Here is a 27986-nt window from a genome sequence, read left to right as displayed (position 1 = left end):
CTTTGCAGCTAAAAGCCAGTATTAATGGATTTAACAATGGAGGACCATCTAACATTGACCCTTTTGCTGATCTTTCACTTGACCGGCTTGCTGATCCTTGGTCAAAGACTCTGTTATCAAGCGGAAATACTAGGTTGCAACCAGCATATGCCCATGTATCTCCTACTTTGTGCCAGCAACAATCCATTGAGCCCATTGTATCATCACAAGCTAATTGCATGCCATTGGTACCTCCGGTACCTCCCATTCCTCCCAGAAGTAAATCACAGGAGAGTTTTCAAGTCTGTCCTGGTCCTTTGAATTTCCTGGCTGATGGCAATACTTCCAGTACAAACCCTTTCACTCGAAAAACTGGTTATAATCCATTTAGGACTGATGCTCAAAACCCCATACAAAGACCTGCTGCATCACAAACATCTGTGCAAACGAGCAGTAGTTACCCTGTCTTTTCAACCACTAGGGCAGGGATTGGCGAAGCTGCCTTTTCGTCAAATCCATTTAAAGGCAACAATATCTTTCAGAGTAAACCTGCTATAAGTAACAAAGTACAAACCAGTGGATGGGTGACCTTTGAGGATAATGATTTTTCTCAAAAAGATGGAACTCTGTCAACTGGTGCAAAAGAAATTGAATGCCAGGACTCTTGGAATGACAATGTTCACAACTTGTCATTGCAGAATACACAGAAATTATTTCCAAGTTCAGATTTTGGGTTTGGCAGTGACTGGAATACAAGTAACAAAGCAACTGGTGCATCAGTACCTATACCATCTCGAAGAGCACCACCTCCTATACCTTTGAGATCAAATGTCGTCATCCCAATATTGCCATTCAATTCAGAGACACCTGACTCTCTAACAAAGCAGGACTTTACTGAAAGATGAGATGTGGTCTAATAAGGTTTTAAATTTGACTTCTTTGTCGGGGCTTTACATGTGCAATATGTTCTGTATAAAATGCCAAATACTTGGCATCTGTTGTACAAGAAGTTCAATGTTGGTGTTAAAAAATTGGCAATGATTTTGTATGGTCATCAAATTATTTGTTGTATTTTAAGGCTGCAGATTCAAAATCCACCATTTCCTAAATGTGATATCATCTAATTAATGTTTTTTTTGGGAATTGATCTGGTGCAAGATGCAGTTAAAATGCCATGCAAGGAAAAGCAGTAATGATATGGATTACATAAATATTTTTATTAGAGATGTGAAATTATGCTGGTTAGTGCGACACTGTTGTTCTCTGAACCGTCCAAGAAATTTTAGTTCAATCTGACTTGCTGTCAGTTGCAATTTAACTAACCAGTGTTAAATGTGGTGGTAGGCTAGTTATTTTCAGAGCGTTTGCATAATTTTTATCCTTTATTGATTCAGATTATCCAATTTTATATGACAACAAAACTTCCAGAATATTTTAATTTATTTAATTAAAATCAAAAGTTTGTGCTGGGCTTTTGGTGAACCTTAGCAATGGATGTAGCCATCCAACATGCGAAATACTTTGATTTTTCTTATTTCTGTTCTTTATTACTGTTGTTTACAATGACACACTCTGCTCCTTATCAAAGTTGGGGGCTGGCTATATATTAATGGACACACGTTACTCATACTGTTCAATAAGAGTAAAGCTGCATAGCTTGTTTACACAATTGTTTGACTCAACCACTAAGTTGTAGCCATTGACTGTTCTAATGATATTCAAGTTTCAAATTGGTGGTTGTGGACAAACTTCAGACTATTGAATGAATTATGTTGTATTTGTTGCCGTCAGGCCCAACATGTCTAATAACCACTGTGGAGGGCATCTCTGTTTAGGTAATGCACTGTCCATTTGAACACTGGTCTGAGTTCCATTGATGGGATGGGATGGATATGTGTTCATTTTAACTTAAAGGGATCTTAGATAAATTTGGGTAATGTCTACCCACTTCCAAGAAGGCATAGTACAACACAATAATTGGCATTAAATTAGCACCTTTGCTGGAGGATGGCTGTTAGAGAAGGTGTGCAAATAAGTTTTTTTTTTACAAGTTGGGCTAAAGTACATAGTACTATTTTTTTGGGTTGAAAGTAGAGGGAGGGGGGTGGAGGGCTTGATCTTGACATTACATCCCTTATCTTAATGAGCACAAAATCATTTCCTGAATTCTAACTATGCGAAGAATTTAATCGTATTCATCAGCAAGTTAATCTGGTTAATAAAGCGCTAACTACTAATCACGCAGTCAGTTGCTATGATTTCAAATGTGCATCACATTAGTCATCACTTATTGGTCTACTTGCATTAACTTGGTACATCTCCAGTATCAAACTTCATCCTCTACTTAAAGTTAATTACATCTCTTCCTAAAAGCTTTGATTTAAGAAAATGAAAGCTTATACACCGTTACTCCACTTTTTTACCCTGATCTAGAAGGAGCAGATTACCATATAATATTGCCTCTGATATGTCACTAGTTATCGTAAGTGAAACCACGTTCCATTCCTAGCATCAGCATCCTCTTTTTGACAAGTTTACTTAGTTTCCTCCCCATCAAAAAAATCTACCTATGCTCAAGGTTATTTATCTATAATAATATTTCCATTTAAAGAACACATTCATACCTGATGATATCACTGTTTAGTTCAGATATTGGTTTATAAAAAATATATTCTGTAAAGTATGTATGCAACCATATAAACCAAGGTTACGGCAGCAGATGAAGAACAAGGCTATTGAATAATAGACCAGATTTTTTTTTCAGGAGAAACCATAACTATGCCAAATTGCTCTTCAAACATGACCTTAGCATGAACATCTGACATTTTTTAAAAGCTTACTAAATTCTTCCATTTGTTTGACACAAATGCTAATTTGTAAGGCTATTGTTGCAATTGTGTGTTGATGCATTAAACTGTCTGTCACTATGCATGATTTTGTTCAGATGCAGTAAGTAAGAATCTTAAACTGTTATTAACTAAGCATTTGATTTAAAATGTTGATCATAAAAGAGGGAGGTGATTCTTTTGGTCTGTTTCAATTACTGTATTTTATTAAGCTATCTGAAATGTATTAATATATAGAAATTGATAGGTTCTTTCATTGATCAGAAAGTGAAAAATATGAAAATAAAAATGCTGAAACAGTAAAACAAAATCTTGCAGCCTTGTTATAGTTAGTGTATTGGCTAAATTCTCACTACTGATATCTTAAAGGCATTATTATAATGTTTTTGCTGCTGCTCTTTTTGCCTGTGGTGCAATGGGAAATCACTCTTAAAATTCCTTTCATGCCACATCAACTAATACACTTCTACATATAAATGGTGTTCAAGCGTATAACTTTTCATTCGGCTAATTTTAAAATGTTCAGTGTGGAAAAATGTCACTGTGCAAGTTTTCAGTTTATAACTTGAGCTTTTTGCTGACATCTGTGGCTTATGAAGAACTGCAGCAAATATGTAATTTGCAGCACCACAGATATTGTATACAAAGACCTAACTGCAACCTTTCAATGTGGTAATCTGGCTGTTTATGGTTTTTAAAGGTCCTCTGATCTTTAAATGTTTATTAATGTGTATCTATAATCCTACAGATTGTTTGTTATATTCAGTGAACAATATGTCTTAATCTTTTCCTGTGTGCATAACAAATTGTACATATCCTGTGATGTCCAAGTTGCACTTAATACAATAAACATAGCTGTGTCCTATTTTTCGCAGCTTGGTTTTTTTTTTCAGGACAGTGATGTGTCGAAGCTTAATTTTGGTGTAGATGAGTGAGCTCACAGAGCAGACTCAGAAATGACAGGTCTGCAGCTTGTTACATGCTGTTGATTAGTACACAGATTCTCTGGGCAAAGGATTCTCAGTCCCACTGAGCTGGGCTTGAATGTGAGACTGGAGAGTAGGATAGGAGAGCTTTGGTCAACAGTTCGGCTGCAGCAGGCAGCTTATGAATATGTGAATGGCTCACAGACCCTCGCATGTTCTCTTTTCCCACACCACAACCACCACCAAAATCAGAACTCTATGAATCACGAGCCACAATTGTAGCTACAGGTCATTCTGTAGAAATATTTCCTTTCCAAATTGGTGACCAAGCAATAGTGACCAGTTTATGCAAACAAAATTGAGACTACCTCAAGATGAAACTTACACAGTCCTCTTCTAAGGAGGCAGTGCTCACCTCTGTCAATGGGCTACTATCCACCCAAGTGGTTGTCCTCAGCAAACATCCTATCCATCTCATTTAGATGCTGGACTCGGAGCCAGATAGGAGGCTGCACACACTGGTGCCAGCAAGTGTGTTGCCAACAAGTGCAAGGATAGGATCTAGTCTCAATTAAACTAATCCCAACCCACCTTGGTGCACTGCTCCCTATTATAACCGCTTCTGGACAGAAAGTCATTGCAACAAGCTATCTATTTGTAATAACATTCCTTTTATGAAAGCCAATCATTTTACCAAGGCAACTAGTGTTGAGCAGCAAACGTTGAGAGACTACAAACATTTTTAGTTTTAAAAGTTTGAGATGGCTAATACTATATCATTATCAAGGTATGTGTGTGGGACTTCTGACAAAAAGATGTACCTGCCACAAGACTGGAATGTGAGCATGTAACAAACCGGTCTTCCTACAACTGTTTCGCTTTCTCATTACATGCATTGTTAAAGATTGGCGTCAGTTGTGAAAACCGAAAGAACTGTGGATGCTGTAAATGAAAACCAAAAATTGCTGGAAAAGCTCAGCAGGTATGGCAGCATCTGTGGAAAGAAAGCAGAATTAACGTTTTGGGTCAAGTGACCCTTCGTCAGAACGTTGATGTGAAACTTGGTGAGCAAAAGCTTGAATTTGATTCCTAGAGTTCTGAACCATATTGTTTAGATACACACAACAGCTTAACATGCATTATAAGTATTATCAAAGGAAGTTAAGGGTAAAATATACTTCACCAATCCACAGCACTTTCAAAGGATTGATTTCAAGCAAATGTTAGTACCTATCAGGATATCTAAGTGCTGATATGAAACAGCTGGGATGAATGCCTTGTATCTTTCCCAAATGGTACGTTGCATCCCCAATTTGATTCTTGAATAAATACAATGCTGATGACGCCCACCATCGTCTCCAGCAGGTAACCAGATGATCAAGTTTATCAAGAGTACGTTCACTTCCCAAGTGAAGCTGATAGCATTCTTTATACAAAATGATTCCTTATAATTCTTATGATATTGATTTGAGAGACAATGAATGTGGAGACATTTGAACAGGATTGGTGGCAATGGACAAGCTGGTCTTATTCTTTCGTGGGAGACAGATTCAGCAGATTTTACATTTATTTCCAGAACGAAAAACGATCAGAAATAGATGCAAAAGTAAGCCACCTGTTCCCCTTGAGCCTGCCCCACTATTTAATAAGATCATGGCTGTTTTAGTTGTAGCCTTAACTCCACTTTCTCTTCTGTTTATCTACCAGCTCTCCCATCTCCCAACTCCCATAACCCCAGGCTCCCACATGGATCAAAAATCTGTAATTAACTTCACCTTGAACATGATAAATCAGAGCATCTACTCTGAGGAAGGGAATGCCAAAGACTGACAGCCCTCTGAAGAAATTCTTCATCTTGGTCTTAGATACTTTGTTTTTAAACTGTGATCTTATTTCTAGAGAGAAATCAGTGGAACATCCTCCCAGCATCTAAACTGTCAAGCCCCAACAGAAACTTGTTTGAATAAGATCAGTTCATTTTCTTCTAAACACCACTGATTCTGGCTCCAACCTTTCTTGTAATAGCTTTGTGAACCTTTTCTGAACTGTTTCCATTGCATGTATATCCCTTCAGTAAGAAACTGTACACAGCCATTCATATTATTCAAACATTTCATTTGTAACAAAATGTACTTACTTTATACTCTGGGTGGCACGGTGGCTCAATGGTTAACACTGTTGCCTCACAGCACCAGGGACCAGGTTGTATTCCACCTTCAGGCGACTGTCTGTGTGGGCTTTCTCCGGTTTCCTTCCACAGTCCAAAGATGTGCAGGCTAGGTGGATTGGCCATGCTAAATTGCCCGTAGTGTTCAGGGATGTGTAGCTTGGGTGGGCTTTAGGGGGATGGGTCTGAGCGGGATGGTCCGAGGGTCAGTGTGGACTGGTTGGGCCGAAAGGCCTGTTTTCACGCTATAGGGATCCTATGATCCATTTGCTTTCCGAATTACTTGCTGTACTTATAAGAAAACCTTTTGTGATTTGTGTACAAGGCCAACCATATCCCTTTGCAATTTTTTGCAGTCTATTCGATTAAATAATAACAATTTTCTGTTCTTCCTGCAATTAAGATAACCTGACATTTTCCCTGTTATGTTTACCTGTCAAACGTTTGCCCACACATTTGATTGTCTTATCTGTTTGTAAATACTTTATTCCTCTCACAATGTGCTTTCCTACCTATAATCATCAAATACAGTTGCTCCCTTCATCCAACTCATGATTATAAATAGGTGAGACCCCAATACTGATCCCTGTGGCACTCCACTAGGTTCAGTTCATCTGTTTGAAAATACACATTTATCCTGACTCTATTTGGCCAATCCTCTATCTACACTAATATGTCATCCTGATACCATGTCACCTGGTGTAGTAATCTTTTAATGGCATCTTAACAATTCAATATTAAAAATCTAAATACACTGTCTACTGGTTCCTTTTTATCCACTGTACTTTTTACATCCTTAATGCTGATAAATTTGTTTCTTACCTTTTTGTAAAGTTAAGTCAGCCTGATATGATTTTCTAAATGTCCTGTTATACCTTCATTAATAATGAAGGCTAGCATTTTTAAATGACAGATGTTAGTTTAATAATTAATAGATTTCCTGTTTCTGTCTCCCTCCTTACTTGAATAGATGCATTGCATTTGCAGCGTTCTAATTTTTGTGGGACCTAGTGAGATCTAGGGAATTTTGAGAAATTACCATCCAATATTTCAGCAAACATGTTTTGAAGGCTCTGCAATGTAAATCACAAGGACAGAAGACTTGTCAGTCTTTAGTCCAATAGATCTCCTGAAATGTTTTGTATTAAAATTGTAATTATTTTAGCAGATTCTGCCATGTACACCCAACACTTCATAAGCTACTTGAGGAAATAGTGAAAAGCTTTGTGCAAAGCAGGTGAAATGGGATTTTTGATGGTAATGTTAATAGGCAATTTAAAGCTATTCCTGCTGAAAGAATCAGTTTACCACTGGATTCTGATAGAAAAATTGTCATATTCTGGCGCTAATGCCATCAAATCCACTCCACTGATACTACAACACAATAATGAATGATACATTTCAAGAGGCGTTATTCACAATGAAACATGTAAAACAAAAGTTGTACAAGCCTTTTTGTACTGGTAATTATGACATTAGAGATTACAAATCACTGCTCAAAAAGTAGCAGAAGTTCTCATGATAAATATTTACTAACCAACCTGTTCAGAGATGTTATTACACACCTCTGCAGCAGGCAGAATTTGAGGGTCACTACCACTGCGCTGAGAGCCATTTAAGTTCTCTTGATATCCTTGTCAATGTTAAGCCATCAATCAATTTTCATAGGTTAATTTATTATGTCAGATAAGAATTAAGACCTCAAACTAGCCAAACTAGCACCTACACATGCCACGTGAATAATTGCGAAGGGTGAATTGTGGAATGCAAACAGGAATGCCCCAATCATTTACTTTAGAAAAGATTACATGCATTTAATAAGAATTCTGCCAATTTTATCTTCACAAGTAAACAAAGCATCATTTAGTTTTCCATGCACAGTTGTTCATTTGTGCAAAAATAAATTATACACAATCTTGCTGGCAAATGGGACTAGATCAATTTAGCATATCTGGTCAGCACAGACGAGTTGATGGAAAGGTCTGTACGCTGTATAATAATGAATATGATTCTGTTATATTGACACAGCAAAGTAATTGCTACAAATACAAAATTCACAAGAACTTTTCTTTTGAGGAAGTATTACTCACAAGACTATCTTAGTGTGCATTTACAGGTGCAAGGGAATTGAATACAAAAGTATGGAGGTTATGCTTCAGTTACAGAGGGCACTGGTGAGACTACATCTGGAGAGCTGTGTACAATATTGGTCTCCATATTTGGGGAGGATGTTAAAGCAATGGAAGCATTTCAGGGAAGGTTTACCAGGCTCACATGCGGAATGGACAAGTTGTTTTATGAGGAAAGACTGGTCTGCCTACAGTTGATTCTGCTCAAGTTTAAAAAATAGGAAGCCTGCCTGAAATGTATAAGGTCCTGACAGATGATTTGGAGAGGATGTTTCCTCTTGTGGGAGAATCTAGGAGTCAATGTTTAAAAATATTCACCATTTAAGACGTGATTGTTCTATAAGCATCATCACTCTTTGAAACACTTTTTCATAGGGTGGTGGCAACAGAGGCTTTGAATATTTTTAATGCCAAGGTAGACAGATTCTTGACTAAGGTGGTGAAAAGTTATTTGCAATATGCACGATTGTGAAGTAATCAAATTGGTCATAGTTTTATTGAATGACAGCAGATTTGTAGGGCCTATTCTTGCTCCTGGTTTATATATGACCTGTTCTGAATTCTGCCAAACAACAAAGCTTTTTTTAAAAAAATTCATGAGATGGGAGCATTGCTCTTGATGGCTTGCTGGCTATTTCAGACGGCAGTTAAAAGTCAACCATGTTGCTGTGGATCTAGATTCACAAGTTGGCCAGGCAAGATAAGAATGACAGATTAACCTTTACTTGAGAGTATTTATGAACCAGATGGCTATTTACAAAAATCAGTATTGATTTTTATCATCACCATTACTGATACTAGTTTTAAATTCCACATTTATTCATTTAAATTCCACCTGCTGGTGTGGTGGGATTTGAATTCAAGTCCCTATAGCATTAACCTGGGCCTCAGGATTACTAGTTGCCCATGGGTGACTTGGTTGTTAAAGATACAAGGATTTTCTTACTCGTAAACGATAGCAAGAGCAACTGTGATGCGAGTAGATTGTTAGTCTTAAGTCCCCGAAGGAGATGTTGGAATATCAGGTTTTATAAAATGGTTATTCATTGAACAGACTTTAATTCTAAGATAGAATGGAGTTTGGGATCTAAAAGATAATTAATTGGCATTTCTACCTGGATACAAGGCCAATGTGATTCACATTGCCATGGAGATGGGCTTTATGAGGGGAAAAATCAATAGTAAGTCATTCTAATGAATTTGAGTTATTATATTATTCTAGCAATGCAAGTCAGCCTGCAGACAGCAGGACGTTGAGAAAGCTAGTCCTGCACTTGAGAGAAAACCCCCACCTCCAGATTTCAGGTGAAATCTAGTGTTTGGATTGAAGAGACAGAGTTTGTAATGATTTAAAGTAGGATGTAAGACTTGCCTAGATGGATTAAAGTGGGGGAGTCTCCATTGTAACTTTAACAGTGAAAGTTACCTCTAAGCCTAGAGGTTACCTGGCCAAAAAAGAAGAAACAAGACTGTCAATACAGAAAAATTGCTTTGTTCTGGTTTTAGAAGAATTAAATGTCTATTTAAGAGATGGTGTGAGATGGATTTTCCATGTTAAGTAGGGCCATAACCTTCTGGTAATTTTTTTGATAATCTTACAATCTCACATTGTTTAAATGTCTTTTTATTAATTAGGTAAAGGATTAACACTTAACATAAGACCAAAACATACAGGAACATGGCTGGGCCATTTAGCCCATCAAGTCTGCTCCACTGTTCAATTATACCATAACTGATCTAACAGTCCTCAATTCCACTTTCCTGCCTTTTTCCTATAAATCCTAATTCTTTTACTGATGAAAATCTATCTCAGCATTGAATAAACTTTACAACCCACTCTCTACAATCCTCTGTAATAAAGAATTCCACAGATTCACTATTCTCAGGAATGGACGTATACAATTAATGGCAGGGCCCTGGGTAATGTTGTACAACAGAGGTCGAGGGGTTTGGATATATAATCCTTTGAAATTTGTGTCACAGGTATATGGTGGTTAAGAAGACATTTAGCATGCTTGCCTTCCTTGCTCAAACCCTTGAGAGAAGGAGTTGGGACATCGTGTTGAGGTTGTACAAGACATTGGTAAGGCCTCTTCTGGAGTACTGTGTCCAGTTCTGGTTGCCCTGTTAGAGGAAGGATATTATTAAACTGGAGACAGTTCAAAAAATGATTTACCAGGTTGTTGTTGGGAATGGAGGGTTTGAGATATAGAAATAGACGGGAAAGGCTGGGACATTTTTCACTGTAGCATAGGAGGTCGAGGGGTGACCTTATTGAGGTTTATAAAATCACAAGAGGCATAGAGAAGGTGAATAATAAAGCACTTTTTTCCCTAGGGTGGGGGAGCTCAAGACTACGGAGCATATTTTAAGGTGAGAGGAGAAAGATTTTAAAAAGACATGGGAGGCAACTATTTTACACAGAGAGGGGTTCATGTGTGGAATGAACTGCCAGAGAAAGTGGTGAATGCAGGTGCAGTTACAATGTTTAAAAGACAGTTGGATAAGTTGATGAATAGAAAAGGTTTGGAGGGATATGGGCCAAGTGCAGGCAGGTGGGACTGGTTTAGTTTGAGAACATGATCGGCGTGCATTGTTCGGACCAAAGGGTCTGTTTCTATGCTGTATGACTGAATAAATCCCTCATCTCTATCTTAAGTGGGCAACCCTGTATTCTGAGATTATGCTTTCAGGTCTGAGAATATACCACAAGGGGAAAACAAACAAACTGTGGTCATTTACTCTGTCAGATACCGTAAGAATCTCCCTTGTTTCAACAAGATCCCCCTTCGTTTGTCTAAACTCCAATGAGTACAGACCCAAGCTCTCCTTCTAAGAAAATCCCTCTAAACCCAGGATCAGCAAAGTATAATTTCTTTGGACTGCCTCCAGTTCCAGTACATTCTTTTCTTGGATAAGGAATTGAAACTGATTGCAGTATTCTAGCTATGATCAAACTAGTGTCTTGTATAGTTTTAGCAAGACTTCCCCATTTTGTAGTCCATTGCCTTTTTAAACTAATGCCAACATATTATTTGTCTTCTTTATTACCCAATCAACTTGTACACTGGATGATTTCTATACATGCACAAGCTCTCCAACCACCCCACCCCCCGAAAAAAACTGTCTGTGCTGCAGCTTTCTAGGATTATCTACACAACAATAAGCCAGTAACAGCTGACATAAGCTTTAAAGAGAAATCTCTTGGCTGGAAAACCAGTTGAATAGTCACCGAAGTAAACTCTACCACATGGTATATTTAAACATCAAATAGACATTTCATAAAATTCCACATGTTCATAGAATCCCTACAGTGTGGAAACAGGCCCTTTGGCCCAACAAGTCCACACTGATCCTCAGAGCATCCCACCCAGACCCATCCCCCTATAAACCCGCCTAATCTACACATCCCTGAACACTATGGGCAATTTGGCACGGCCAATCCACCTAGCCTGCACATCTTTGGACTGTGGGAGGAAACCGGAGCACCTGGAGGAAACCCACACAGACACAGGGAGAACGTGCAAACTCCACACAGACAGTGGCCCAAGGGTGGAATTGAACCCAGGTCCCTGGTGCTGTGAGGCAGCAGTGCTAACCACTGAGCCACCGTGCTGCCCCCAGCATTACGATGACTGTGGGTTCATCGGTAGCACTCTTTAAGGATCCTATCACTCCCTCCCATTCCTACAATACTTTTCCATAGAGGTGCTGGTGTACAACGTGTTCTTTTCCCACCTTTCCAATTATCTAACACCAACAATACTGCTCCAGATGGAATAATTTATATGTACGCTGTACTTTTCTAAATTTCGTATTTGATTCTCACAACAGGATCTATTCTAAATTGGGGAGATCAAAAGCAAACTGTGTGACTGTTTTACAGAGCATCTTTGCTCAATCTGCATGCCCAGACTAGATTATCTAGGTGCCTTTATTTTAATTTTCCATCTTGTATCACTGGGTGACGCCTGCTCTTGCCTTATTGAAGTGTTCCAATAAAAGTGAACGTAAGGAACAAAAACAAAGTTGCTGGAAAAGCTCAGCAGGTCTGGCAGCATTTGTGAAGGAGAAAACACAGTTAATGTTTCGGGTCCCGTGACCCTTCCTCAGGACTAGGGTAACTCTGATTTTTCTTCACAGAAGCTGCCGAACCTGCTGAGCTTTTCCAACATTTTTTTTTGTTTTTGTTTCTGATCTACAGCATCCAATTTCTTTCGGTTTTTATCCACACACATGTTGTTTCTGTATCCACACCTTTTGTCCTTGGATCACAACAGTTTTGTTCCGTTCCTATTTTTCCTCGTTTCACCCAAAACCAAATTCATGTCTAGCTTTCCCCAGTTCAGATAAAAGATCATCAAGCCTCGAACATGAATCCCAGAAACGGCGCTTCGTTTCAGCCAGCAGCTACCATTACGCTGACAACAGGGAGGGACTTCGTCAAAGGTCAGAGGGCGGAGGCGGGGCCATACGGAAGAGGCGGGGCTGGGTCGGGGCCGTGCGTGTGACGGGACGGGGCAGTGGGTGGGGCAGGGCGGAGCAGTGGAAGGCAGAGCTTCAGTCTGGGATTGGGGGCGGGGCCGTAAGGAAGAGGCGGGGCTGGGTCGTGAATGGGGCGGGGCTGTGAAGGGACGTTGCGGGTTGTTGCGGAGCTGTACCTAGATCAAGGGGCGGGGTGCAGTCGAGCATGCGCGTGAACTTCGTAGAAAGTCCTTCCGGGCCGGGCTGTAGTGTGTGGTTCGTTGTTGCGATTGCTTTTAGTTTTGGAAAGCTTTGAATAATCGTTTTTGGAAGAATAGTGAGATTGAATTTGCGAGGTATGAGGTCGGTATTATTTTAAATTTACGTGTTTATAACTGTGGCAACTTGGAGCGGCAAGTTGTCAGGATTGTTATGGTCACCATGGAAACTCCTGAGCTCCGGCTCCTTCACTCTCTGCAGGTTGCTCAGAGTCACTGAGGTCTGCAGCAGAACAAAGAAGAGTACAGGAACAGGCTTTTCGGCTCATCAGACCTGTAGTGTCACATGGTGACTTCCTAAACTTAAAAAAAATCCTTTTGCTATTCACACATCAACCTATTCGTCTTTCTGTCAAGATGCCTGTTCAAAGTTGCTGTTGTATCTGCTTTTCCCACCTCCTCTGGCAGTGTATTCCAGGCAGATATCACAATTGTGATATAAATGCCCTTCTGCCCATTGAATTGGCGCTGGTCAAAAACAACCACCTAAATATTCTAATCCCATTTTCTGGCACTTGGTCCACACCCTGTGTGCCTTGACATTGTAAGTGCTCACTTAAATACTTATCAACTTGTTATGAGGCTTTCTGCCTCCGCCACCCTTACAGGCAGTGACTTCTAGATTCCTACAAACATTTTTCCTCACATCCTGTTTAAACTTTCTGCACATTATCTTAAATCTATGCCCCTGGTCATTGAACCCTCCAAGGGAAAAAGGTATCTTCCTGTCCACCCTGTCAACGTCCCTCACAATTTTATAATCTCAGTCATGTCCCCTGTCAATCTCTTGTGTTCCAAGAAAAACCAACCCCAGCCAATCCAAGACAACAAGGTGCAGGGCTGGATGAACACAGCAGGCCAAGCAGCATCATAGGAGCAGAGAGGCTGACGTTTCGGGCCTAGACCCTTCATCAGAAAAGGGGGAGGGGAAGGGGGTTTTGAAATAAATAGGGAGAGAGTGGGAGGCGGATAGAAGATGGATAGAGGAGAGGATAGGTGGAGAGGAAACAAACAGGTCGAAGAGGCGGGGATGGGGCCAGGAAAGGTGAGTGTAGGTAGGGAGTTAGGAAGGGGATAGGTCAGTCCAGGGAGGACGGACAGGTCAAGGGGGCGGGATGAGGTTGGTCGGTAGGAGATGGAGGTGCGGCTTGAGGTGGGAGGAGGGGATAGGTGGGAGGAAGAACAGGTTAGGGAGGCAGGGACGAGTTGTCTGGTTTTGGGATGCGGTGGGGGGAGGGCTCGCAACAAACAACTGCACCTCCCAGTCGCGAACCATTTCAACTCCCCCTCCCATTCCTCAGACAACATGTCCATCCTGGGCCTCCTGCAGTGCCACAACGATGCCACCCGAAGGTTGCAGGAACAGCAACTCATATTCAGCTTGGGAACCCTGCAGCCCAATGGTATCAATGTGGATTTCACAAGTTTCAAAATCCCCCCTCCCCCCACCGCATCCCAAAACCAGTCCAACTCGTCCCTGCCTCCCTAACCTGTTCTTCCTCCCACCTATCCCCTCCTCGCACCTCAAGCCGCACCTCCATCTCCTACCGACCAACCTCATCCCGCCCCCTTGACCTGTCCGTCCTCCCTGGACTGACCTATCCCCTTCCTAACTCCCTACCTACACTCACCTTTCCTGGCCCCATCCCTGCCTCTTCGACCTGTTTGTTTCCTCTCCTCTATCCCTCTTCTATCCGCCTCCCACTCTCTCCCTATTTATTTCAAAACCCCCTTCCCCTCCCCCTTTTCTGATGAAGGGTCTAGGCCCGAAACGTCAGCCTTTCTGCTCCTATGATGCTGCTTGGCCTGCTGTGTTCATCCAGCCCTGCACCTTGTTGTCTCGGATTCTCCAGCATCTGCAGTTCCTACTATCTCTGATTCGATTTTAACCCCAGCCAATCCAATCTCTCTTAATAACTAAAACTCTCCAGCCCAGGCAACATCCTGGTAAATACCTTCTGCACTCCTTCCAGTGCAATCATATCCACATTCTAGGAAGGATTCTAGAACTGCACACAGTACTCTAGCTGTGGCTTAACCAACATTTTATATAGTTTCAGCATAACCTCCTTGCTCATAAACTCTGTCTCAGCTAATAAAGGCAAGTATCCCATATACCTTCTTAACCACTTTTTATATATTTGTCCTGCTGCCTTAAGGGAGCAGTGGACATGCACACCAAGGTCCCTCTGATCCTCTGTAATTCCCAGTGTCCTGCATTCAATTAGTATTCCCTTGTTTATCCTGCTCAAGTGGATCATTTCACACTTATCCTGATTGAAATTCATTTGTCAATGATCAGCCCATCTGTATTTTCTGTAATCTAAGATTATCCTCACTATTTACATCCTACCAATTTCTATGTCATCCACAAACTTACTGATCAACCCTTCTTACATTCAGGTCTGCACCATTTATAGATACCAAAAACAGGGCCCCACTGGACACAGGCTTCCAATCACAAAAGTACTCTCAACTGTCACTGTTTCCTGCCACTTAATTTATTACATTTTCACGTATGTTCATTTCATTCCATCATAATGGCAGTTCCTGATGGTTTTTGAGAAGATCTGTAGCTTGGGTTGTGGATGAGGTTGGAGACTTGCTCACCAAGCCGATGTGTTTGATTATAGATGTTTTGTCACCCTGCTAGGTAACATCGTCAGTGCACCTCTGGTGAAGTGTTGGTGTTCTGTCCCGCTTATTATTTATATGCCTTGGCTTGCTGGGGTGGTTGATATTACTTACGGTTTTATTCTTCAGTGGTTTGTATATCAGACATGATAAGGACACGAATTTGACTGGGACAACACAATAGCACAAGCCAAACAGAGACATGCCAGGGAATTCCTGGAGGCCTGGCATTCCAACTGGAAGTCATCAACAAACATATTGAATTAGACCCTGTGTACAAACCATTAAGAAATGGAACCAGAAGTGGTACCAAACACCCCGCAAACTGAGGCATATAAATAACAAGTGGGACAGAATACCAATGCTTCACTGGAGGCGCAGTGACGAAATGTCTGCAATCAAACACACCGGCTCGGCGAGCAAGTCTGCAACCTCAGTTCCTGATGGGCTTTTGTAGGTTGCATTAACGATAAGCCTGGCCAAAAACTTTTCCAAGTGGTCTTCAGAATATATTTAACAAATGTACTCACTCAAGGTTTCAACATTTAGAGTTAACACAAGGCATATAGATTGGTTAAACACTTACTGCTTACCGTGGCTCAGTGGTCTCCTTCCAGTGCAATCATATCCACATTCTAGGAAGGATTCTAGAACTGCACACAGTACTCTACCTGTGGCTTAACCAACATTTTATATAGTTTCAGCATAACCTGGGGACCTGGGTTCAATTTCAACCTTGAGCAACTGTCTATATGGAGTTTGCGTGTTCTCCCTCTGTCTGGGTGGGTTTCCTCTAGGTGCTGTGGTTTCTTCCCACAGTCCAAAGATGTGCAGCTTAAGTGTATTGGCCATGGGAAAGTGTCCAGGGATGTGTAGGCTGGGTGGAGTGGTCAGGTCAATGCAGGGTTACAGGGATACGGTGGGGGCTGCTGGGTCTGGGTGGGATGACCTGAATGGTCTCTTTCCACATTGTAGGGTTTCTATGATTTTCTCATAATTCCTGTTTACTTCAAAGTTATGCTGATTGGGTGAGGGGAAGAAGGATAGGAGAACAAAGACCTCACTGTTGTATAGCAAGATGCCTGACACCAAGTGATGGTGTAAAGAGCATATTAAATTTGTCATTGAACAGGAAGTATATTCACAGCTTTGCCATTTATGAAACTGAAATTCTGAAGATTATTGTTTTACTGCAGCTATGGTTCAATTACACATCAAGCAAGGTAGCGAGAGCCAGTTTTTGCTTGACACTACAGTAGATATTGCAGTGGAGGATCTAACCAAGCAAGTAGCTGCCATTTACAATGGAAGGCTTAAGATTGACCGGATTTGTACAGGTGCGTACTGCATCATTCTTGCAACTGTCAAATTTATTGCTAATTTGGCAAGAATAATCTTGATAGGCAGCAGATAACTCTATCATGTGCTGTACAGTATCATTCAGTATTCACGAGAATCTCTGAGCATTATTGTAAATTATTTATGACTGTTGTTCTAAACAGTTTTACTTATTTACTACCTGTTTTGTTTTACTGAACCATCATGGCTCGAGTACACTTCCACATGTAACAGCCATTCTTTGGTATTTTGCCTTTGGCATGAGTGGTTTTGAACTGTTTTACTGCAAGGAGCTATAAATCTGAAGATGATCTTTGCCTTATTTAACGTTCACACACATACAGTCACTGCAATGCAATCAAGGTGGATTGCCTGGGTATTATTTTTACCTCCTTTCTAGCCTAAGAAAGTGCAAACTTGATTGTAGAACCTTAATGCTTCCTTTCTGAAAGCATTTAATTCATCATATACAGCCAGTTAAAAATGGAGCTTTTACTGGTGTGTATATTTTCGATCTGCACTTGATGGGGGCCACGATTGAGTTGTCTCAGACAATAAATATTGAGGTCTGCAATTGATCACCCAAGTACAACTGATTTTATAACCCAAGTCTTTAATTCTAAACTCTTGTTGTATTGCACTGGATGGATCTAAGGCATCTCATATGTAGAATCTGAACAGTTCGATTCAATAATAGTGGAACACATGGCTTAATTTCTTGTTTGTAATAACATGTCAACTGTTTGATTAGCTGAAGAAAATACTCAAAATCTCTGCTGATTTCTGTATTGATGCTGAGTTAAATCATCTTCTACAGTCATAGAAAGTAGTACTCAAAGACTTGTGCTGATTAAGCCTACCCCAAAGTACCTCTGAGCAGGTTTAGTACAGTGAGCACTGTACAAATAAGATCTTACAGATTGATTGGAATGGTCAGGAAGTGTATCAGCCACAGCCTGTTATTTGAAATTACACAAATTGTGATCTGTGGACAACATTTAATTCACCAAGTTCATTTGCAAATTAAAAACAAAAAACAGAGATGCAAGTCAATGTGAGTGAAAGAATTGACATTTGTGGAATGGAAAGCACTTTGCAAGTAACCGTAGTAGCGGAGACCCACTCGTTTTTTTTTTTAAAGTTTCTTTCTCCCTAAGATAAAGTCTCAAAGATTGGATGATTGTATAGTCCATGCCAGGGATAGAACAGTTTGTGTGCTGCTATGAATGTTGGTAAAGAACTCTCTATTTGACAAAGGCCAGGCAACGTCACACTTCATTTTACCAATATAATCAGGTACTGATGAGCTGTTAACTGTACTCCACACATAGCGCCCAGCACTTCAAACATTAACAACGTGATACACAAGAAGGAGGGGGATCCCGACAACTATCTGCAGCATATAAGTCTTCCCAGTACACCCAGGTATCCCACACTTGCAGAAACTGTCTTGCCTTGGGAACTGCTGCATTGGCAGCTTCCACAATAGCCTGTATTCATTGGACTTTGATCCCACAATTTTCTGATCTAGTGTGTCAGTGTTAGTTTGAAGCAAAATCTGACGCCAACAATACATGACCTATGCAAGGGAGGAGTAATGTCTTTATTAATCCTACTTTTAAGTCAGCATAGTTTCTTTTTATAGTTTTAAGCTTTTTGACAATGTTTTATTTCGCAGAAATATGTGAACTGGCAGAGCATGGTACCTTTCTCCCTATTAATATGCAAGGATTGACAGATGAGCAAATAGAGGAACTGAAACTGAAGGATGAGTGGGCAGAAAAATGTATACCAAGTGGAGGATTTGAATTTAAAAAAGATGAAATGGGACGGAGAAATGGACATGGTAAGACAGCATGGCCTATTAACACCCGAATACAAGTTTTCAGAAGCTTTTGCTTCTGCATATATCAAACTGGAAAAGATAGAATAACTGCAAATGAGAAATCATACAAAATATTCTTGTTTTAAATAAATGTCACAATTTCTAGATCCAGAATGAATTGAAAGTAGCAAATTCTTTTCCAGCACAGGTCAATTGTCAAGCTGGTATACACTTACCGGGCACTGGAATAGAAGTGCTGTTTTAAGGATGGAGAATTATGTAAAGTGATGTGAAATTAGGTTGAAAATGTACCTGCTAAGCTTTCTATTCTGTATTTCAGCTCCTAATCAATCAATGAAAAACGTCTTGAAAAGAACAGTAGAAGAAGCTAAAGCATTGATATCAAAGGTACTAGAAAAAGAGGGAAAAAAAAATTTTCATTATGCTTTTCCAGGACAACCAAAAATTGAGGTGTAATCACTGTTCTGCTGTAGGGAAATAGGCCTGCTAGTTTAGGCCCAGCAAGGTCCCAAAACAGCAATGACATAAATGATTGGATAATTCGTTTTAATGTTGTTTGAGGGGTAGTAATTTACCAAGGCACCAGAAGAACTCCTATTCTCCAAATATCTTTTAGGATCATTTAAGTCTGGTTAAGAGAAAAGGTCAGCCCTTGATATAATGTATCATTTAAAATAAGTCAGCCCTGACATTAGGAATGAGAAAATTTTTAAAAATGGTTGCACTGTTTAGTTTTTGCTTGTGAGCTGCAGCTTAATGTATAACATTGTTGCCATTGGATCACAAGATCCTGGGTTCAAATCTCACCCTAGGACTTTAGCATAAATAAAGATTGGCATTCCAGTGCAGTATGAATGGAGTACCACACTGTCAAATGCTTTATCCTTACAAGTATTTTTGACTAAAGCAATGTAACATCAATTTTAAGATGTGTTGAAGCATTGATGGCAATAAAGTACAGAATGAGAAAAGTTCTAATTGCTGTATCTTAGAACCTGTTGGGTTTTTAATCTTGTTGGATATCTTGGTGAATTGAGTTTTTAAACATCTTATGAAGTTAATCTTTGATCTTTTCGCGTTGTGAAACAATAGACTTTTCAATATAAAGGTTTTTTTGGAGAACTGAGAGAGGAATGCGTAGCATGTCTTTTAGTTTTTTTTTGTGCAAAGACGTAGAGGACCATAATGAAGTCAGTTGTGTGTGATGGACCTTTGGGTTTTTTTTTTAAAAAAGGGTAGATAATTTGCATAGAATAATATCCTTGAAACAGATTAAGAACCCTTGCATAAGGGAATCTTGTACCTTTTTAATGTGGACAAAATAAAGTGTACAAAGAAGCTTGAACTTTGATAGTTCTTCAGGGTTTAAAACGTATCTCTGGCCCACGTTCAGTTGCTCCCTTGTCCTAAGTATCAACAATAGCTGTTCTATATGTTGCAACGTAATGTTTCTTGCATTTATTTAATATATTATGAACCATAGAAGTAAGGAGGCTGAATGCTAATAAGTCTGAGGAAAATTGCCACGTTGTTTACTTGGCTATCAACGTTTAGAGTATTCTTCCAGTACTATTTCATATTAAACTTTTTTTTTTTAAATCTATCGACTCAATCAGGAACCTTTCTATAATTTCTTCTCATTTTATGAGTTATGAGGTCATGTTGCAGCTGTACAGGACATTGGTTAGGCTACTTTTGCAATACTGCATTCATTCTGGTCTCACTGCTTTAGGAAAGATATTGTGAAACTTGAAATGGTTCAGAAAAGATTTACAAGGATATTGCCAGGGTTGGAGGGTTTGAGCTATGGCAGAGGCCGAATAGTCTGGGGCTATTTTCCTGGACTGTCAGAGGCTGAGGGAAAGTTTATAAAATCACAAGTGGCATGGATAGGATGAATAGCCAAGGTCTTTTCCCCAGGGTAGGGGAGTCCAAAACTAAAGGGCATGGATTTAAGGTGAGAGGGGAAAGATTTAAAAGGGATCCAAGAGACAACTTTTTCATGTTGAAGGTGGTGCGTGTATGGAATGAGCTGCCAGAGGAAGTGTTGGAGTCTGGTACAATTACAACATTTAAAAGGCGTTTGGATGGGTATATGGGTAGGAAGGGTTTAGAGAGATGGGCCAAATGCTAGCAAATGGGACCAGATTAATTTAGGACATCTGGTCAGCATGTAAAAGTTGGACCAAAGGGTCTAGCTGTACATCTCTATGATGCTGAAGTAGCACACTGAAAATCAAGTTTTGCTATTACTGGAGTCATTATAAAAATTAAAAATTTTTAAAATAAATTTCTTAATTTATCTGTCTTTTAGACCCAGTTTCTGTACTTAACAAGGATAATTATTTGCTGAAAATAAATATAGATTCTAGCTACAGGTAAACAGTTTAGAGCCATCGGCATATAATCCCACTAATTAAAATGCTAATGTCCCCAACTCTTGAATTCAGACAATCACAGATAAGAATGAAAAAATGTGCATTATGAGGGGAAGGCACAGTGGGCCGTATCCATAGAGTCTGTTGAGATGATATTTCTTTTCTGATCAGGATTCTGCTGCTCAATATTCCTTCTCTAGATACTTTCACTTGTTTGCAGGTGACACTAGGTGATTGTCTCACACTAATAAAGATCTTTGACTTACCAATTGAAAGTCACAGCTTATAGAAGCTGGAAAGGGGAAATAAACTGCCAATCTTCAGGCTTGACATGACTTTTACTCCAGAGGAAAACAGCTTCTTCTTCTCAAGACATCTGATGGGTTTTTGCTATAATGTTCATGCCCCTCAGCTAGTTTGTGTGACTTGCTCCAAGCTAGCAGTTTTTGGCAGCTGGAAAGCCTTCTTCTTTAATTACTAGCCCACTGAGCAGTCAGTTAATTGTTGCCAGCTGAAGCTCCATTATACACACCCCTCGGCGCCAGCTTGTCTGCAAACCAGCTTGAACAAACAGCTATGTAAACAGTACTTGCAATGAGTGTCAGGTTACTTGCATTTAAAAAGTGCAACAGTTCTCCAGCAGTCATTGGTTATTAAAACAGTCCTTTGCCCATTTCAGTCCACAATCAAAAATAGAGGAAAAATGAAAACATATGGTCTTTACCTGTTGAACTAGTTTTGGTAAGTTTTAGAGTTGCTCTGGTGATTGCCTTAGTTTAGTTAAACTATTATCTTAAGTACACATTCCAAGCCTGGCATAACTCATGGAAATATAGGGTGTTGTAAGATGAACAATGATTCTTTATTTGGAAGCTTGATCTTGGAAACTTTGGAAGCTTAGAAACTTTGCTCATCTGTTATTAAAATGGTAATATTTAGTGAAAGATTCTTATCAAGAAATGTGATAAGTAAGTGAAGAGCTTTCCCCTTGCATTTTTAGAAACAAGTTCAGGCCAATGTATGTGTAACAATGGAAATGGTGAAGGATGCACTTGACCAATTGCGAGGAGCTGTTATGATTGTTTATCCCATGGGGCTGCCACCACATGATCCAATTCGAGAAGAGTTTGAAGGGAAAGAAGACCTTTCAGGATTACAAGTAAGTAGAAAACAACACACTCAACAATGGAATCCAAAGATAGCTGTGATTGATTAATCCATGTCAATTAGGTAGTTCACCACTGTACTTGCTTTGAAACCATGAGAATTTATAAGGTTGTATTTTTCTTACAGGTTCAGTAAAATGTAAGTGAGCAACCAATAAAGGAAAAGCCACACTCATTTTCATCGTTGCAGGTTAAATTAGCATTACTAACTCTTTAATTCTTTGATCTTATTTTGCAGGCTGGGAAACTGGTGACTGAGGAGGCTGAGGCTCAGCTGTGGTGGGCAGGAAAAGAGTTGCAGAGAAGCAAGAAACTTTCTGATTATATAGGCAAAAATGAGAAAACTAAAATTGTTGTAAAGATACAAAAAGTAAGTCCATGGTTAAAACAATGTTTCATATATTTCCAGACAAGGGTTGAAAGAGTTAAATTTAGAATATGCTGTCTAAACTCGCCTTGCTTTCCCTTTGCCTTTGGAAGTTTGAGGGCTGATATGAAGAGGAGTGTAAAATAGAAGATGCAGATAAACTATTTCCTCTACTGAGCATCTAAAGCAACAATGTAATCTAAAAGAACTGTGAATGCTGAAGATCTCAAACAGAAACAGAAATTGCTAGAGAAATTCAGAACTGGCTGCATCTGTGGGGAGAAAGTAGAGTTAATATTTCAAGTCTAGTGACTGTTCTTTAGAACAGAAGTGGACACGAACTGTAAACTCTGCTCTTGTACCCACAGATGTTGCCAGATCTGCTGAGCTTCTCCAACAATTTTTGCTTTGACAACAAATCTTAATTTTTGTTTATTCATTCATAGAGCGTGGGCATTGCTGCCTAAGTCAGCATCGGTTACCTTTAAAAACTTCAACTGCATGATCAATGACTTTCCCTCCATCATAAGATCACAATGTTCAGTACCAGCTGTGTCTCTTCATACTCTGAAGTGTTCTGTATCCAAATGCAACTGACTTCAACAATCATTGACAAACATCCCTGCTTCTAACCTTACAATGGAGGGAAGGTCATTGATCATGCAGTTGAAGTTGGTTGGGCCTAGGACGTTACCTTGAGGAATTTGAGGGCTTTTTTAGTGTAGTCATAGTGTCCCTACCTCTAAAACAAGAGGTCTGAGTTCAAGTCCCATCTGCTCCAGAGTGTGCCATATTATATCTGGACAAGTTCATTAAAAATATCTACCCTGAGGAACTCCTACAGCAATCTCCTGTGGCTGACATGATTAACCTCCAAAAACCACAGCTATCTTCCTTTGTGCTAGGTATGACTCTTACCTTCAGTGAGTCCTCGCATGAAGGAAGATAGATCTAATCTGTTGGTTCTGGAATTACTTAACTTTGTTTATTGCAGTTTATAATAGTTAAATTAGAGTTTTGAATTAAAATCAGGAAGAGCTTTTGCACTAAAGTTAAAGATGTTTGAAAGTCAATATCCTCATCCTCTTATTTCCCTCCATCTCCAAACCCAACGATCTAAATTTGAGGTGCAATAAATCAATTTAGTGCCAATACCATTATCAAATCAGACCTTGAGCCAAAATCCAACATCTGAGTTCTGAAATTGAGTTAAGCAAATCTGGTAAGTTAAGCGTGCACCATGAAAGCCATTAGATTGAAATAAAACTCCAATAATTTCACTAATGTCCTTCTGTAAAGGGATCCAGCCATGTACCGTTGCCGACATCTGTGCCTCCACTTCCGTAATATATCTCTGATGTGGCCTATCACATAAAGTCCAAAGATGTGCAGGCTAGGTGGATTGGCCATCCTAAATTGCCCGTAGCGTTCAGGGATGTGTAGATTAGGTGGGTTTATAGGGGGATAGGTCTGGGTGGAATGCTCTGAGGGTCAGTGTGGACTTGTTGGGCTGGGGGGTGCCTGTTTCCACACTGTAGGGATTCTATGATTGCTCAGTTGCAAAGACATTAGCTATCGATAGGGATGCACAACTGACAACTCAAGGAAACTAGGGCTTTCTGCCATTTCTCCAGGGCTATTACAGTGGATGATTAAGAAAGCCCTAGTTGAAATTGAACCCCTACATGCATTCAAAATTAAGATACAATGAGCAGTTTAAATTTAAACAACAACAACTCTCGTAACATCTCAGCTGGTTATAAAAGCAAAATATTGCTGATTCTAGAAATCTGAAAGGGAAACAGGAAATGCGAAGAAAACCAGTAGATCTGGTGGCATCTGTGGGGAGTGTCCAATGTGACTCTTCTTTGGGACCCTTTGCTCTCCACAGAAAAAGCTAGACCTGCTGAGTTTCTCCAACATTCTCTAAGTTTATGTCAGCACTAACTTTATCGCAAGGTGAGAGAAGATTGCCAATTATAGATATCTTCTATTCAGCCTGTTCAGAGATACATGCCTGTAGAGCAGGTGGAACTTGAGGGCAGTATTAGGGCACTGCAGTTGGCTTTAGCATTCTAACAATCCAGTCACCTTTTAGTAAACTGCAAAATCCTCAACTCTGATTTCCTTCCATCTTTTTAAAATGGGGAAAAAAACCCTTCGACTTTAGTAAGTACAGTTAAAACTTGTGGTTTGGTTTTATTCACAGCGAGGTCAGGGAGCTCCAGCTAGAGAGCCAATTATCAGTGAGGATGAACAGAAGAAAATGATGATGTACTATTACCGACGACAAGAAGAACTCAAGGTACAGAAATTAACCTAATTTTCTTGAAATATTATTCTTTGTGTAATATGCAGATTTAGATTCAACTCTGGGAAGTAAGAGTTCAAAAGTCATTAAATTATATGATAAAGTACAGAAAAAAAAGTTCATAATTCAGAAGGAAAAATGCCTCCAAATAAGTAGCAAGCTTATAATTCATATTGTCCTAGCAACATTTAATGATTTTTTTACTGACCTTAGACCTCTAACACCATGTTGTTTCTTTATGGTCTTGATCAAGTACAGTCAGTCGAATAGATGGTTATCCATGTAGAACCTTAGGCATCAATCTCTATAAGATTGATTTTATTGATTTTTTTAAAGTTTAAGGAGCACCATTGCACATCAAGTGTGACACAAACCTGCTTGAGCTGTTGCAGGTGATGCTGGGATTGAACCATAGTTCAAAACTCACCAACTAGTCAACTGAAAAGAGGTTTCAGCATTCATGTAGAAATGTTTGTGTGCACAGAAGCATAATTACGGCTTTCAGATGTTGGTAGTTCTTGTGCCCAATGATAAAATCAGAGTTTATAATCAATTTTTAAGTAAAGTTTTTTACTAAACCATGTTTTAAGATACCATTGCCATTACACAAACTTTATGGTCTCTGAAAATGTGTAATTGTTCACCCCTCCTCCTAACGGCAAAATGTACCATGTCTGGTGATATTTGGCCATAGATATAAGGATAGTGAAGGTTTCTGTCTCGATCTATGCTGTGTTGTATTTATATTTACTTTTAGTATCTCAGATTGTGGATATTGGTAAGGCAGTTGAATTAGGCTTGGCTTCCACCCTTCCTAATTATTTTGAAGGGATTATTTTCTGTGGTCTGACTCCATAAATCTGCCTTTGGCCCATATCATTTAATACCTTTGCTCAACAAAATATTTATCTGTGATGTGTTAGATTTAAAATGAATAATTGATCCAGCATCCATTGCCAATTATGGAAGACTGTTCCAAACATCTACCATCCTTTGTATGTAGAAGTACTATGTAATATCTCTCCTGAATGGTCTGGCCCTAATTCTCAGACTATACACCCTAGTTGTAGAATCCCCAACCAATGGAAATATTTTATCTTTAACTACCCTGTCTATTCCTGCTAATGTCTTGAAACTTCAGTCACATAATTCACGAACATTTTAGAAATGGTTAAGAATTTAGGCAAATACGATCTCCAAACAGAAACATTTCTAAATTCAAAAGAGTCCCAATTCCAAAATTTGCTTATTTTGAAGGAAATAATTTTCTGTCAAACCTTAGTGCATTTCCTTCTTAACAAAGAGCTGCATTTTACATTTAGCCATTTAACAACTAGTAAATGTAAAAACTTAAGCATTTTCCATCAAAAATTTCAAAAATAATTTTCTATTGGTTAGAAGTAAACATTAAATAATGTAAGATAACAAGGTGTAGAGCTGGATGAACACAGCAGCCAAGCAGCATCATAGGAGCAGGAAGGCTGACGTTTTGGGCCTAGACCCTTCATCAGAAATGTTTTTTTTTTTGTCTGAGAGAGGGAGGCTCTGAGCTGGGGTAGGCTTGATTGTAGTGTCCGGAGATGCTGGCGCATTGCTGCGAGTGTGTGTTTCAGGAGTCGCAGGGAGAAAAGCTTCTGAAGGATCTCAATGCTATGAATGTAGACATTGTCATGGTTGGGGCCAAATTGGGAAGGCCTGAATGTGGACTGTAGTCCATTGGGGATGATCTGGTTCCATAGGCAGGTACTAAGAAAGGTGATGTGACTGTAGTACCTGGTTTGCTTCAGGACATGGTCGAGCAGTTTCAAGGCCGAAGAGATTACAAGAGGGTTGCAGTGGGAGAGAGATCCCCTGAGGTTTGTCCGGAGGGAGGAGGGTATCTTTTTCAGGCTAGGCATCCTTAGAAGAGGCTTCGCAGTGAGGTTAAAATTGTATCAGAGATAGTAGGAACTGCAGATGCTGGAGAATCTGAGACAACAAGGTGTAGAGCTGGATGAACACAGCAGGCCAAGCAGCATCATAGGAGCAGGAAGGCTGACGTTTCGGGCCGAGACCCTTCATCAGTTGGAACTTTGCATTTGGGTGAAATACTAACCATGCTTTGCTATTCTTTTCTCAGAAACTTGATGAAAATGATGATGAATCGTATCTTGACTCAGATTGGTCGGACAGGCACGCTCTAAAAAGGCAGTTTCAGGGTGTAAAAGACATCAGATGGGGCCCTAGAAAATAATGACAAACAATTCCTCTGGCACATGTTTTTTAAGATTTATATCCTCAACATTACACAAGAACAGTGTACCTTCTATTATAAAGTACTTGGGCAATTGTAACATTAAGTGAAGAATCGGCAATTGCCCAGTGAAAAAATTCTCTACTTTATGATTTAAGCCTTGTTTTTATGTTAGTTGTTCAACTCCTGAAACAAATAAAAGCTTTGGATAGCCTGTAGAATTTTAATGACTGTGAATGATATGTGGCAAAAGAAGATCTGTAGCCCAATATTACATTTTCTGTTCAGAATTTAGAATACCACTTGTACACGTGTTAAATAAATATTTATTTTCCAAGTTGTGTGATGTTTATGTTGCCCTATTTTCGACACAGTTCATCACGAGATTCTGTGTGCAATTACACGTCTTAAATACGTAAGAAAAACTTATTAGCTCAGATTTTATGTTGACAATATGCTGGGACTCTTGGTGCTCACTGTTGTTATGATGTAAAATGGAGATTAGTTTCCAGTGTATGCACAAATGTGGAAGTTACAGTCCTAGTCAAAGTACTGCTCCTAGGCTATGCTATAACCATATAGTGACAGTTAATTTCAGTGCTAAATTTATGCAAGCTTCTAAAGTTGCACAGCTTACATTAAACATGCAGTAAATTTTAGTGCTGGTGTATTCAGGTGCAAGTAAATTTTAAAATTTCTGTCAGTCCTAGGTTCTGCCAGAAAAACACTCTGGCCTAGAAAAATTAATTTTACAAATAGGGATTCTTATTCTTTCATAGTTTTATTAGCATTGGAGACTCTTTTTTAACTTTTCTGTCACTTTTTTTCCTCTCAATTGCAATTGTTATTTCACTTTATGTACCTGATTGAATCAAAATTACAATTCCTGGTTACATTTCCTGATTTAGAGACTCTGTGTCTGTG

At 39.5% G+C, this 27986-nt stretch overlaps 2 protein-coding genes and 1 long non-coding RNA gene across 10 annotated transcripts in view; 2 read left to right on the top strand and 1 right to left on the bottom strand.

The window, feature by feature from the left end:
• Window positions 1–3690, top strand: part of synj1 (synaptojanin 1) — a 120195-nt gene extending 116505 nt beyond the window's left edge. For all 3 annotated transcript variants that reach the window (XM_020515612.2, XM_048603167.1, XM_020515613.2), the window contains one exon: window positions 9–3690. In XM_020515612.2, the coding sequence (XP_020371201.2) occupies window positions 9–884 (876 nt within the window). In that variant the 3' untranslated portion in view covers window positions 885–3690. The remainder of the gene's footprint in view (window positions 1–8) is intronic.
• LOC109915940 overlaps window positions 1–12484 on the bottom strand; it is an 86847-nt gene extending 74363 nt beyond the window's left edge. For 4 of the 5 annotated variants that reach the window (XR_007263261.1, XR_007263264.1, XR_007263262.1 and 1 more), the window contains exon 1: window positions 12305–12484. This is a non-coding gene — a long non-coding RNA (uncharacterized LOC109915940). Of the gene's footprint in view, window positions 1–5888; window positions 5939–12304 lie in introns of those variants that run through there. The other variant, XR_007263263.1, reaches the window with a different exon arrangement.
• A 240-nt stretch (window positions 12485–12724) lies between these two features.
• Window positions 12725–27399, top strand: cfap298 (cilia and flagella associated protein 298). 2 transcript variants are annotated; one of them, XM_020515615.2, is made up of 8 exons: window positions 12725–12867; window positions 16620–16760; window positions 18440–18607; window positions 18927–18994; window positions 21986–22144; window positions 22390–22521; window positions 24728–24823; window positions 26949–27399. In XM_020515615.2, the coding sequence occupies exons 2-8, from the start codon at window positions 16622–16624 to the stop codon at window positions 27060–27062; spliced, it is 876 nt and encodes a 291-aa protein (XP_020371204.1). In that variant the 5' UTR covers window positions 12725–12867; window positions 16620–16621; the 3' UTR covers window positions 27063–27399. The 2 variants fall into 2 exon arrangements, with proteins under 2 accessions (XP_020371204.1, XP_020371207.1); XM_020515618.2 differs by having other exon boundaries at window positions 12735–12874.
• The last annotated feature ends 587 nt before the right edge of the window (window positions 27400–27986 follow it).

The sequence above is a fragment of the Rhincodon typus genome, chromosome 11 (assembly GCF_021869965.1).
Source record: "Rhincodon typus isolate 14 chromosome 11, sRhiTyp1.1, whole genome shotgun sequence".
Lineage (NCBI taxonomy): Eukaryota > Metazoa > Chordata > Chondrichthyes > Orectolobiformes > Rhincodontidae > Rhincodon > Rhincodon typus.
Note: the sequence above shows the minus strand (reverse complement) of the source record. Positions and strands in the feature narration are given on the sequence as shown.